This window comes from Harpegnathos saltator, unplaced genomic scaffold, assembly GCF_003227715.2.
Source record: "Harpegnathos saltator strain DR-91 unplaced genomic scaffold, Hsal_v8.6 scaffold133, whole genome shotgun sequence".
NCBI lineage: Eukaryota > Metazoa > Arthropoda > Insecta > Hymenoptera > Formicidae > Harpegnathos > Harpegnathos saltator.
In genome coordinates this window covers 585,422-598,603 of record NW_020229910.1, presented here as the reverse complement: position 1 = coordinate 598,603, position 13,182 = coordinate 585,422, and the positions used below count along the sequence as shown (strand labels likewise).

Sequence of the window (13,182 nt, the reverse complement as noted above, 5' to 3'; positions counted from 1 at the left end):
TGATTGGCGCGAATGCGTTAAAGTCGATCAGCATTTGTACTTGATGACGACGAAAGCTAGGATTTCGCAATTTTGCTCGTACATTGTGTTGATTTTTAACGTGACGGCTGGGGCGCTTTATTTCGGAGCCGAAAATTTGACTGCTATCGTGCAACTACTGGCGGGCTACAATGTTACTTCAAGACCACTTCCCGTTAGGATACAATTACCCTTTGATGCTGAGCAGTCGCCCATCTATGAGTTGCTCGTCATCGTTTTGTTTCTGCATTCGATGACACTCGTATTTCCGGTTAATCTTTTGTCCGGACTGGTTTTTTCTCTGGTACGTTGCGCAAAAGTCGCTGGCGGGCTAATTGACTGTAGAAAAATATTTATTAGAAAAATATTAGAAATACGCGACCTTTTACTTGTGATTTAATGTATTTTTCCAAGGTCGTCAAAAGGTCTACGTCAAAAATCAACAATTTGATGTATGAAAATTTACATGTATTCGTTAGAAAACAATTTTTAAAATTCGAGAATCGATTTTTTATTTTTCTTTTTGATCGAGATTTCCTTCAAAATTCTCTTCGTTAAACATGATACTTGAAATCTTTGCAGATACTTAAGTATATTTTAGGTATTTCACGCATGTGGACAAATCGATATCATTTGTCAAGAGTTGAAAAACATCTCTGAAAAGATGTCTCATTATGGATCTTCGACATATACGACAGGAATGCTGATCGAGAGGCACAATAGAGTTATCTCGTTTTCTAAAAATATCGATAAGGTTTTCTCTTTCATAGCTTTGATGCAAATTCTCGGCAATACTTTAGTTATTTGCTTCCTAGGACTCGTTCTTATGACGGTGAGTATCGCAGTATCTCTACAAATGCACGATAATCGATAATGTGACTCATTCAATCAGTCTGATTGCTAATGGAGCAGTCTCACACTGATATTGACATTGGCTTGTTGAAAACCATGTTCGCTTATATGGGCATAAGTTTGGAAGTTTTTGTAGTTTGTTTTGTCGGCGAATATCTGTGCATTAAGGTTAGTAGATATTTGAAAATTTTGAAATGTAAATCATATTTTTAGGCAACTCAATTTCATTAACTATTAATCAGTTTAATTATTTGGGACAATTTCTCTCCGAGGATGATTATAACAAAATATTTTTCGATATATGTAGCTTAATATATATTGGTGTTTCTTTCAAGATGGTGTTTCATCAAGTCGACATTCTCGATAGAAGTTTTCCTCTTTTTGTATATCCCACTCTAAAAGCACTATAATAAAGCAAAAATTCATAATTTACAGTTTTTCTCTATATGTTATATAAACATTTTGTGATATTTGTAAGCTTCAAATGATGCTTCTGATTTTTCCACTAAAATATATTTGTTTTCAGTTGATTCTCATTGTTTTCTCTTTGTTGCATTGCAGAGTAAATCTCTCGGCGATGCGGCGTATGAATCTTTATGGTACAATATGTCGCCCAGTCACGTTAAAAAATTATTATTAATAATAATGAGATCTCAGAAACAACTAACTATCACAGCGGGAGGAATCACAAATTTATCATTAGAATCCTTCACGAGTGTAAATTTGCCGATTTTTCTGCTTATCTATACTTATTTGATACTTTCTCTAAGAGATTTCAGTTCTTATTATAACAATATTATAAAAAGCGCTTGTTTTAGGATGATTTATATTGTTTGCATATTTGCATATATGCACTATTTTGACACTAACAATTTGTTTCATTATTTATTTTAGATAATGAAAGCGTCGGCGTCATATATGTCCGTCTTGAAAGCGATGTATTGACAAGGCTTGAGATTTTGTGGCACTAAATGACGCAATTAGTATGAATTGTCTACCCAGAAACTGCATTAAAATTATACAACAACTGTATAGAATTTTCATACCGATTCCGGTTATAATCTGAGACTTGCAGGTCACAGAAAATAAGCTTATATTTAGTACGATGCAATAAATACCTCATTGTTGCTTCGTTGTTACATTGCATGATGCAGTATGTTTACCCAGAGAAAATATAACGTAGGTATATGTATAATTTTACTCTCCATATTTAACGAATTTGCCGATGAATTTTCACCGGAAAGTTTCGGCATCTGCACACAGTTTAAATAGCGTTGTTCTCTTTCTGTGCGCGCAATTAGATTTCCAAATGTGTGTATGTATTTTTACTTTAAATAACTTCTTCTAAATACTTTTCTTTGCTTCGTTATCGTAATATACATAATAATAAGTTCCAATATATCGGGAAATAGAGTGAGGACACGTAGCTTCGGACTACTGCCCGATGTAATTACTGTGAAAACTTGTCGCGCTTTTACGTTGTCTGTATAGTTAGGTTACACTAGGCTTTTGCATTTATCCAGTCAATTCGGATTTTTTTCTCTTACCTTTGATATTCCTTCAAACGCACGGCCCATGGAACCCGTCGTAGCATTTATAAAAATTACTCGTCATTATCCGTTGTCCGGCTCCCAGTCCCCCGGGGATATACAATATTCTCCCTTCGTTTATTTCTTTCAAGACTTACGGTCAAGCGTGCAATTTAATTTCATCCTAGCTGGAATAGCTAATGCGGAATTAGCCGATTGTTCAGCCGAGTCATCGAGTAAATGTCTTCGAGTCGCGTAAAAAGCGCGACGACCGCTCGCTTCTTGCCGGTGACATCACATTGTTGCGGAGAGAAATGACCGTCTCTCGAAGAGAAGAGACACGTGCAAATATGTTGCGCTTTTTCTCCGATGCGCGATCAGGGGACATTATTCAGAGCGTCTGCACACATTACAGAAAATGTGAGCTAATAATGAACTGGACTGTTATTACTCTTCCACTGCGTAGCGCATAATAACGATTGATCGGCCAATGGAGTGGGGACGCGACACGTGGGGATGCACTTGGAGGATCGGAGACGATACCCTCTCAGTGTATCGTACACGAGGACAGCGTGCATGCTTCGAGTTTCGTCTTGTCTCGTCTTCTCAGGATTGTCGGACAGATGATATTTACGAGCACGGTCAGCCCGTCGCTGAGAAACGGTCTCCGGTTCCTCGGTATTTGGCCGGATGTGTCGCACGCGGCCGTCAATCAGCTGCTTTACATTTCGAGTATACTGATCATGCAATACTTTCAATACCTGTACGTGTTCGCGCATTGCAAGCCCGGCGAGCTGCAGAATCTCGTAGACGGCTTGCCGGCGACTTTAGATTACAGCTTGACGACCATCAAGCTGTTGACACTCTGGGCGAATCGCCGGTAAGATACTCGCGCGGGGGACGACGCGATTTTCCAATTCCTTCCATCCGGATTCTCGCGCGAGACGAACGCGAATAGTTTCTCGATGTGCGACATCCGTTGATCCTCGCTCAAGCGAGACGTGGCTTAACGATACAAGCAATGATGAGATGTGTAATCTCGCGTGGGTGGTCGATGATAACTTCACCGCACGCACCGCGAATTTTATTTCTATACGATTAAAGCGACACATTGCAGCGTGGTTCACGAGATACTGGCCGCCATGGACGCCGATTGGCGCGAGTGCGTGAACGTCGATCGGTATTCGCAAGTGATGACGGCGAAAGCCGGCATCTCGTATTTTTGCTCGAACGCTATGCTGAACTTCAACACGATCGCCGGGGTGCTTTATCTCCTGGGCGATTATGCGGTCGGGATTGTGTATCATGCAGAGGACGACAATACCACCTCGCGACCGTTTCCCATCAAATTGCTGTTCCCCTTGGAGGCCGAGCAATCGCCGATCTACGAGCTGCTAGTCGTCGTCGTGTTTGTGCACGTCATGTTAAATACGTACACGGTTGCGATTCTCAATGCGTTGATCTTCACTTTGGTATGTCTCGCAAAGTTCTCCAACGAGTTGGCGACAGGTCACCAATTGAATAATAATGTAGCTTCGTTTGCGGCTTCACTTAATTCGTATAATTCACTTTTATACAAGTCGTGGCATGGATATGTAAGATTGCTTCGAAAATGTTGAAAATTATTTGCGTCACCGGTCGGGCCATTTTTTTTTATAGGAATAACTAGTTATCGAAACACGTAGTATGAACGAATATTACGTTGTGCCTTCGGCGGCTTCTTTTTCTTTTAATAGAGACATCTCAGATTCAGAATGTGTTGTCTTCTTTGAACGTAATATTTGAAGTCTTTGCAGACACTTAAGTATATTTTAGGTACTTCATGCAAGCGGTCAAATCGATATCATATGTCAAGAGTTCAGAAACAACTCTGAGGAAACGTCACATTACGGGTTTTCTAGATATACGATAGGAATGCTGGTCGAAAGGCACAATAAAGTCATCTCGTTTTCCGAGAACATCGATAAACTTTTCTCCTTCATGAGTGTGATGCAAGTTTTTTGGAACACCTTGGTTATCTGCTGCTTAGGACTCGTCGTTATGACAGTGAGTGTCGCAACATCTGTACGAACACGCGAGGTAATCGATATCGTGATTCATTCAATTGATCTGATTGCTTAATGAAACAGTCTATTCATGATGAAACTGGCGTCGATTTAGTGAAAACCATATTTGCTTACTGCGCCATAATGATGGAAATTTTTATCTTTTGCTTTGCCGGGGAATATCTCAGTTTCAAGGTTAGTGGATAATTACAAATAATTTTCCTCATTAACCTAGTTTGATAATTTATTACCGACCACAGCAATTCAATCATTTAGGCAAATTTTCATTGAAAACATTTACGGCATACATATTTGGAAAAATAGGTATATCTTAAATCGATATTATTTTTATATTGAGATAAAAGGTTTTCTTTACTTTTGTATTTCATTCAAATTGTGTAATAATTATCATGCAAGTATTTATGATGTAAATCATAATTTTCCATTGCATCGTAAATAACTTTTGAGATATCTGTAGGATACAAACACTTTTTTCTTAATTTTTGTGCTAAAGGAAGATGTTTTATTTGAATTTCTATTTTTTGCTATGTTCTCAGAGTAGATCACTCGCCGATGCCGCGTACGAATCTTTATGGTACAACATGTCTCCTAATCATGGCAAAAATGTGTTATTCATAATCATGAGATCTCAAAAACAACTGAATATCACGGCTGGAGGAATGACGAGTTTATCGTTAGAGGCCTTTGCGAGTGTAAGTTTGCAGACTTTTTTCATCTATAATTATTCAATATTTTATACTTGACCCGAGATGCCTCTCTCTTTCACGTAAAATAATTTCTCTGATCGTATTTTAGATCATGAAAGCGTCAGCATCGTATGTGTCTGTCTTGCATGCAATGTATTGATAGCATTTAAGATATACCACCAAATAGTGCAATTAGTGTGAGATGATAATTTAGAAACTGTTATCAATAAAATTATGCAATAATTGTAAATTAAATTTTTACATCGACTCAGCATATGATCAAGAAAGTTTGCAGACTACAAAGTCTACTCTTATATTTAATATCGTACAATAAATACCTTTTGATTGTTCATTTATATAATGTGTATAAAAATATTTTTACCTAGAAAGAATCACGTAGTCTTTTACAACGTATATTTATCGTTGAATGCACCATGCGTAGATAACGTCTTTTTGTTGGCTCTGTTCGCAACTTGATTTTTCCGTATGTGTCTGGCCAATTGAGACCTTCTTATTTTTGATATTCCTTCTACGTGTGCGCTCGGCAGCATGTCAATGCCTGAAACATTGATGAAAATTACTTGTTATTACGTTACGTGTCCCAAGTGTAAAAGAGAAATTCAATGTTTCTCCCTCTCATTTATGTCTTTCAAGGGTTTCGTATAATCACACGGCTACAATACGAGCCCGATTGGCTTGAATGCGTAATGTGTAATTGCGACCATTCAGCCGAGTTTCCATACGTTAAGGATATTGTAAAGAACGAGATACGATTTACATCTAAATTCCGGCTAAAATTATATAACTTATAATAATAACTTATAATAATAATAAACTTATAATAATAATGCAGCAAATTGCAAGCATGATGCAAATTAAAATCATCCCTCTTGCCATTTGTCATGTCACAGTAAAAATATCCTGTTATGCAGGAAAACAGGAATGAATATCCATAATGTTAAAATCCTTGCCGATTCTTACGATAGCGCGTCATTTACGCGTTCTCCACCTCGAGAATTTTCTCTCTCCACTTCGCGATATTTTTTCGTTCCTCTCGACGATATTATAGGTAATATGCCGTTAGATATAGCTAAGCTCGTGCCCGGCGAGAGACATGCATTCTTAACAGAAAAAAACGCCTCGCCACTGCAATACGGCAATAGCGAGTATGTTGATCGTTTTTGCTCCCGAGCTTGCAATCTTAAAGTGCAATCGGAGAAACGCATGACGCTAGCGTAATTATGCGAGATCAATATGCGTCCGAGAAGAGGCCCTACCGCGCTTCGTTATTCACCCTTTGGCAATCAGTCAGTTGTCTCGTCGTCATCACGCGACGTCATATCGGATCAATCGATGCGAATGTTTTGCATGATAATTGGCGACTCGTCTGACGACGGACGATCTAGCGAAACAGACAGAGGATTGCACGATGACTACAACGCGTATGACAACCGTGAGCATCCCCGTGGAGATGGGTCTTGGATTTATCGGCATATGGCCGGACTCGCCTTACGGCAATTTCCAGTGGTTCGTCTATATGACGTTGGTGGTGATAGTACTGTACTTTCAGTACACGCATATCTTCAAGAATTTCGACATGAACGACCCCTCGGTGCTTATTGACGCGTTGAGCATTAACCCTGGCCTATATTCTAGCTTTTTTGAAGTTGGTCAGCCTTTGGCTAAATCGCCGATAAGCTAACGATCCGCCGATGACAATCGACGCGTTTCCTTCCGACGGTGAAAAGCTCTAAAAAGATCGCGTGAACAATCTTTCATCATTTTTATAATTCGTTAGAAAGATTGTTATTGGACAAATTTCATAAAGAATATTATTATATATGTATTATATAAAAATCATTAATGCAGATAAATTTGGAAACTACGCTGAGAGAAAAAATATCTAAAAAAGAAAATGTCGATGGATGCTAATAACAGGTTTAATTATTTTACTATACATCTTTTTACGCTGAGGAAACATTTTCTTCGAAGTAAAAAAAATATACATCTTCTTAAAACCGTAGATTTTTTTATGAAAGCAATTGTTCGTTCTATTTGAATGGAAGAATCTAGTTGAGTGAATATGTTAGTACCCATCGAATAAACATTTTTAAAATTTTTAAGTATTTTTCTACACAATATGATATTGTTTCGTTTCTCTACCATCTCTTTTATCTCGTGCATCTTTCGCTGTTCTACTTGATTTGTTTTCTTTCATTATGATTGCATGTGTGAGAAGAGAAAGGCTTATACTTGTTGGCTTGAGTTTTGCTTACAAATCTTCTGCTTTCTTCCGTTTTACTGAGCTTTGATGGCACATCAATTTATTTTTGTCTTACGAAATGTTCGAGTCGTCGCGTCATCGTGTGGCGAATATTTTCCCTTTCACGTTATATCCCTGCAGAGTATTCCACGAGATCTTGACGACGATGGACGAGGATTGGAAGGAGTACATCACGACCGACTCGCGCGTGTACCCGATGGTAATCTATGCCAATCTGTCGCGCCGATACTGTAATATTTTAATGTCCATCAACGCCTCAGCCGCTATCTTCTACGCCCTCGGAGGCTTCGTTCGGCGCTCCGCGAAGGACGAGGACAATCCTCGAGGGACCAAATTCGATTTTCCCGTCCAAATGGATTTCCCATTCGAGGTTAACGAGTCTGCTATCTTCGAGATCACGGCGATGGTCCAATTTCTTCATGAATTGTCGCTCTCCTCTCTGGTAGCGATGATCAATTTGCTGATCGTTGGTGAGTTAATCAGCTGTTTCGCTAATTCTTACTTAACGTCAGTCTTTAGAAATGTCCGTGCGATGGAGATGGGGCAACTCGCGTAGAGTATAAGCAATAACTGTACAAGCTGAAAACACAGAAAGGAAGACAGAGAAAGAGAAAGGGACACTCGGACGATTGTGTGTTTGTAACAAATTCAGTACTCGTAGATCCTTCACGTGAGTAGCCAGATTGAGATAGTGCGATAAGGTCTGACGAAAATATCCTCGGAAAGTTATGAGAACATCCCGTTTCCGTCGGAGATGAAGGTACTCATCTTAAAGCATCAACGAATCATTACGTTGTCCGACAATATCGAGGATCTCTTCTCCTGGATCGCATTGATGCAGTTTCTATCGAATACTCTGGTCATCTGTTATCTGGGATTTATGATTATCATCGTGAGTACAGAACTCGATGCGAATTCAACGGAGGAGAGTCGTAGTGTTGTTTTGTTTTCTTTTGTATTGATTTTTTTCTATTAATTTTTTACTAATTATATATCCACGTATCTGCACTTTTATGACTCTCGCTTGAGTATTGCCGCATTCAGTTACCTCGAATAATTATTTCAAGCGACAGCCGCTCTCGCAAGAGCCCGATAGCGCGCGAATTTTTGTCTCCGCACCTCGTTGCTCGCATAACAGACTTACAATGTCCGTTCATCGATCTTGCAGACCATCGTTAACAAGCTGGGAACCGTAGAATTAACGAAGTCCATCTTATTTTACGTCGCGATCACGCTGGAAGCGTTCGTCTTCTGCTTTGCCGGAGAGTATCTCAGCGCGAAGGTCACCACATTTACTAAATTGTGTCTTACCTTCAGAGTAATTTCTCTTTATTTTAGCGCGAGCTGTCGTTACGTGGACGAAAATTGCGTTGCATTACGCGTTGCGTTTCACTCGCAACTGTCGCTTAAATTTGTTTCTCCTTTGAATTTTATCTGTAATACCTCCAACCTCTCAGATATCCGCGAACGACGCCTCGCGCGCCGTCGTCTCTCTCGTCTTCGAATTCAGCTGCATGATTTTCAGAGCAAATCGATCGGTGATGCCGCTTCCGTCTGGTACGACATAACGCCCAGCCAGTGTCGGACTCTCTTATTCGTGATTGTGCGGTTACAAAAGAGACTGACGATCACGGCCGGAAAAATGATGGATCTTTCACTGGAGGGATTCACCAGCGTAAGGCTCGTTCTTATGTAACAGGGTCGCTATTAGGCGCGTCTTGGAGTGAAAGTTGAAAGCCGATCGTGCGAACAATCGGCGATGCAAGCGACGATCGCGTCCGAGTGCATTTTTTTGCGACACGCATATATGAGAAATATTTGCAGTAAAAATAACACATCTTCCCGCAGATTATGAAAGCTTATGTCTCGTATATATCGGTGTTGCACGCGATGTACTGAAGTTCGCCGGGAATTTTGAAAGGCGAAACGCGCGAACGCAGACGGCGAGTCGCACTCTCTCGTCCGCCAACGACGAAATCGACTGTAGGAGGACGTGGGGAAAAGCGCGAGATCTGCTTCCTGAAATGCGACGATCGATCATTAGCACGACGATGACGCGATCTTGATGATGCAGCGTGGATGCTTGCGCGCCCGCTTCTTTCGTATCACCCGCGGAAGAAAGAAACACGCTCGACTCAGGAGCCTAACGTCCGTCTGAATCGCGTTATTCTCAGTCGTAAATCAACGTCTTTCGTTTTTAATAAACTACTGACACTCGTGACGTAAGCCAACATGTTTTGTATATTTCCGAATACACTAACACATTGCGTGCCAAAGTTGCCTCTCACTAAGATTCCTCCCCGGGGTTTTCGCTTCAGCCGTCGTTATTTTCCACCTCTAAACGTCACTTTATGCTAATCGTCGGAATTCGTTTTTGTACTAATTGTTTCATCACTCGTGATCTTAAGACCCCTCAGATAAAACTTTACGACGTGGCACCGGTCGAACTGTCAGCGTCGTTCATTCACGAATGACGTGGCATTCAAGCGTGTTAAGGTACACGACATCATGATGTAATTAGTGAACATATAGTGGAATAAACAATAACGAATAATTAGTAAGCAATAAATACCTCCTCTCTCGAGCAGTCCTGATGTGTGACATTAAATTTCTCTTAAATTTCGCACGACACTTCGACACTTCGGGACGATCTTCCCGCGACATTCTCCCTTTTTGTTTTGTTTCCTTCCTCCACATGCTCATTTCCCGCGGCTTTCTTTCGGTATAGCTGCATCCCGCCATCGCACATGCGCGATATCTCTGAAGACTACATTTTCTAATCAAAATATCCCCGTGTCCCCTTCGCGACGTCCGATGCGCGCATCTCCGCGAATTATTATTCTCTCCCGCCGACGACAACCCGTAATCATCGGCGATACGTAGCGTACGCGCTTTTTCTGTCTCGCCGTCGCATTAAGCACGACGGAAACGCGCGCGTAATTGCGATTAATCGATAACGAACCGGCTGTCGAGGGTCGACGTATTGCTACCTCGCGCAGCTCGGCCGCTGTGGTAGCTTTCAACTGGCCGAAACTCATGTTTAATTTCCGACCACCGAGTCGCTCACCCAGTAATCGTTCACTTCCGACATAATAGGGAGATAGAGTGAAAGAGAAAGAAAGAAAAAGAAAGAGCGAGAGAGGAAACGAAGTTGGCCAACCGATTCATACGAGACAATGCGCTCGGCTTCCATCAGCACTTCCGTCGAGATCGGCCTGCGCCTTGTTGGCATCTGGCCGGGCCTGTCATACGGGAACTTTTATTGGTCCGCATACATGACGAGTCTGGTGGTTGCGTTGTACTTTCAATACGCGTACATTCTCGATCATTTCGATGTGCACAACATCTCGAACCTCATCGACGCGCTCAGCATCACGCTGGCGTACAGCCTCGGCTTCCTCAAGCTGATCTCTCTCTGGTCGAACCGCAGGTGAGAGACCCGCTTCTTCTGCCCCCTCCGGCGAACAGGGAAAGAGGAGACCGGCGAGGACGCAAAGTACGATTTTGCTGCAGGATATTTTGCGATATCCTGCTGACGATGGACAAGGATTGGAGGGATGCGTCGGCGTACGATAACAACTATGATAACTCGCTGCTGTGCATCATGACGGACAACGCAAGTCTGTCGCGACGCTGCTCCAACATGTTGATCAGTATCAACGCCACCGCCGCGACGTGTTACGCCATGAGCGGCCTGATGCGGCAGTCGGGCGACCTTAAAGAGGACCTCAACGTTAGCTCGAGAGAGCTGCCTATCAAGATGGAGTTCCCTTTCAAGGTCGACGCGTCTCCGCTCTTCGAGTTCTTGGTGGTCGTCCAATGCCTCCATGAGGTGTCAATCGCCGCTTTGGTCGCTACGATAAACTCCTTGGTCGTCACGCTGGTGAGTTGTTACATGAGACTAGTCTCGAATCAGTCAGGTGTGAGTTTCTTAGTTCTGAATCGCGATGACAAGTATAATAAAAAGTACCATTTATGTCATATAATTCAAAGCTCAGGTCCGGCTGTGTGAATTCAGGTCTGGGTGTTTCAGATGAGCCTAATGAGACGCAAGTCACAACTGTTGACAAAAATCTGAGTTACCTGCATTTCTTCGTAGTCGTCGCTTGAAACTTATTTCACGTGGAACTGACTCGCGTCCGAGTTTAGATTCTAACATACGTTATGTACGTCACGTGTGATTCAACTCAGAACCTGAGACCTAACTTTGAGCATAGATCCAGCTGTCCAGCTATCGTGAGACGAGTTTTAAGCAACGACTATAAACATAGAAGTAAGCTCTACAGACGAGACGAGTTTACCTCTCTCTTTCAATTCTCTTTTTTAACTTGCCGGGTTGATGTCCGAGGATTTTCGCTGACTATGATGCGAAAAGACGATATTTATCGGTCATTAATAGTCTCATTTAGGTGCTGCACGTGAGCGGACAGATCGACATCCTGCGCAGGCAATTATCAATGATCCATTACGACGCGTCTCGGCCGCATGAGTCGATCGTTGCCAATATAAGGCTGCTGGTCGCCCGGCATCAAAGAATAATAACGCTGTCGGATAACATCGACGAGCTCTACTCGAGCATAGCGCTGATGCAGTTCATGTCGAATACCGTGGTTATCTGTTGCATCGGCTTCACGTTCATCAGCGTGAGTAGTCCGGTCGATTGATCCAACGTAATTCGTAGCACGTAACTAAATTTTCGAAATATTTTCGGGGCTATCGTCATCGTTCCGCCGTAGTCTTTCGCCGAGGTCGGCGTCTCCTTGGTGTTGATGAAGTCAGTTATCTTTTACATTGCCGTGACGCTGGAAGCCTTCATCTTTTGCTTCGCCGGGGAATATCTGGGCGCTAAGGTTCGCACGTTATTCCGCTCCATTACGGCACTATTATGATTTACGGTCTTCTCGCGAGCAACTTCCACGCCTCATCTCGTCAGTAGAGAACTCGATTGATCGACAGCACTTGATCGATCTGCAATCACGCCATTCTTTTAGAGCAAATCGATCGGCGACGCGGCGTACGAATCGCTTTGGTATAAAATGACACCCGCCGAATGCCGGTTCCTGTTACTTTTGATACTGAGGTCGCAGAAGAGGTTGACGATCAGCGCCGGGAACGTCATGGATCTCTCCTTGGAAGGATTTACGACCGTAAGAGGAGTCATGTTTTTATTGCATTTATGCTTATTACATACACCGCGCGAACCGAGAGACAAGCAGCCCGGTTTGCGAGACAAGACTCGTTAAGACAGAGCGGGGAATAATCGGCCGCTCGTTAAGCCAGCGAAATTCATCGTTTTATTTCGGCCAGGTGATGAAGGCGTCCGCCTCGTACATATCGGTGCTTCACGCGATATATTAAGCTGAAGATCGGAAGATTACGACCATTCTCTCTCATCCATCGCGGTCGTGGACGTATCGAGCGGTAAGAAGTGTAACATCATACGCGGCCATTTTGAGACGAGCTGCGTTTGACAAGAAGAAAGCAACTTGCGAAAAATTGCGAGGCAAACGGCTGTTTTTCGGGGAGCGGTCACAGCAGCGAAAGTCGCGGACGGAGCTTTCGTCTCGGATGATTAGAGGCTGCAAGAGATTTGCAGACAGCTTTATGGCAATCTTGAAAACCTTAGATTATTATGCAATATTAGTTGTGAATACCTTGATTTTATATTCATTGTTTTCATCTCGAAGTGAATTAGTAGATTTAATAATAGCGACGTTTCTGGCACTGTGTTATTGTTTCTCCTTCTC

At 42.2% G+C, this 13,182-nt stretch overlaps 3 protein-coding genes and 1 pseudogene across 4 annotated transcripts; all 4 read left to right on the top strand.

Annotated features, from left to right (window-relative positions):
- The first annotated feature begins 34 nt into the window (after positions 1–34).
- Positions 35–2,016, top strand: LOC109504317 (odorant receptor 22c-like). 2 transcript variants are annotated; one of them, XM_025307983.1, is made up of 5 exons: positions 35–322; positions 620–850; positions 931–1,038; positions 1,432–1,587; positions 1,765–2,016. In XM_025307983.1, exons 1-5 carry the CDS (start codon positions 44–46, stop codon positions 1,813–1,815), a joined length of 825 nt encoding a protein of 274 aa, XP_025163768.1. In that variant the 5' UTR covers positions 35–43; the 3' UTR covers positions 1,816–2,016. The 2 variants fall into 2 exon arrangements, with proteins under 2 accessions (XP_025163768.1, XP_025163769.1); XM_025307984.1 differs by lacking the exon at positions 931–1,038.
- Positions 2,017–2,064: 48 nt separating this feature from the next.
- LOC105188331 (odorant receptor 13a-like) lies at positions 2,065–5,392 on the top strand. Its single transcript, XM_011149726.3, has 6 exons — positions 2,065–3,279; positions 3,517–3,871; positions 4,215–4,445; positions 4,529–4,639; positions 5,002–5,157; positions 5,261–5,392. The coding sequence occupies exons 1-6, from the start codon at positions 3,023–3,025 to the stop codon at positions 5,309–5,311; spliced, it is 1,161 nt and encodes a 386-aa protein (XP_011148028.2). The 5' UTR covers positions 2,065–3,022; the 3' UTR covers positions 5,312–5,392.
- A 2,027-nt stretch (positions 5,393–7,419) lies between these two features.
- LOC112590685 (uncharacterized) lies at positions 7,420–8,172 on the top strand. Its single transcript, XM_025307987.1, has one exon. It carries the CDS (start codon positions 7,494–7,496, stop codon positions 7,989–7,991), a length of 498 nt encoding a protein of 165 aa, XP_025163772.1. The 5' UTR covers positions 7,420–7,493; the 3' UTR covers positions 7,992–8,172.
- LOC105188330 (odorant receptor 82a-like) lies at positions 8,100–13,164 on the top strand (annotated as a pseudogene).
- The last annotated feature ends 18 nt before the right edge of the window (positions 13,165–13,182 follow it).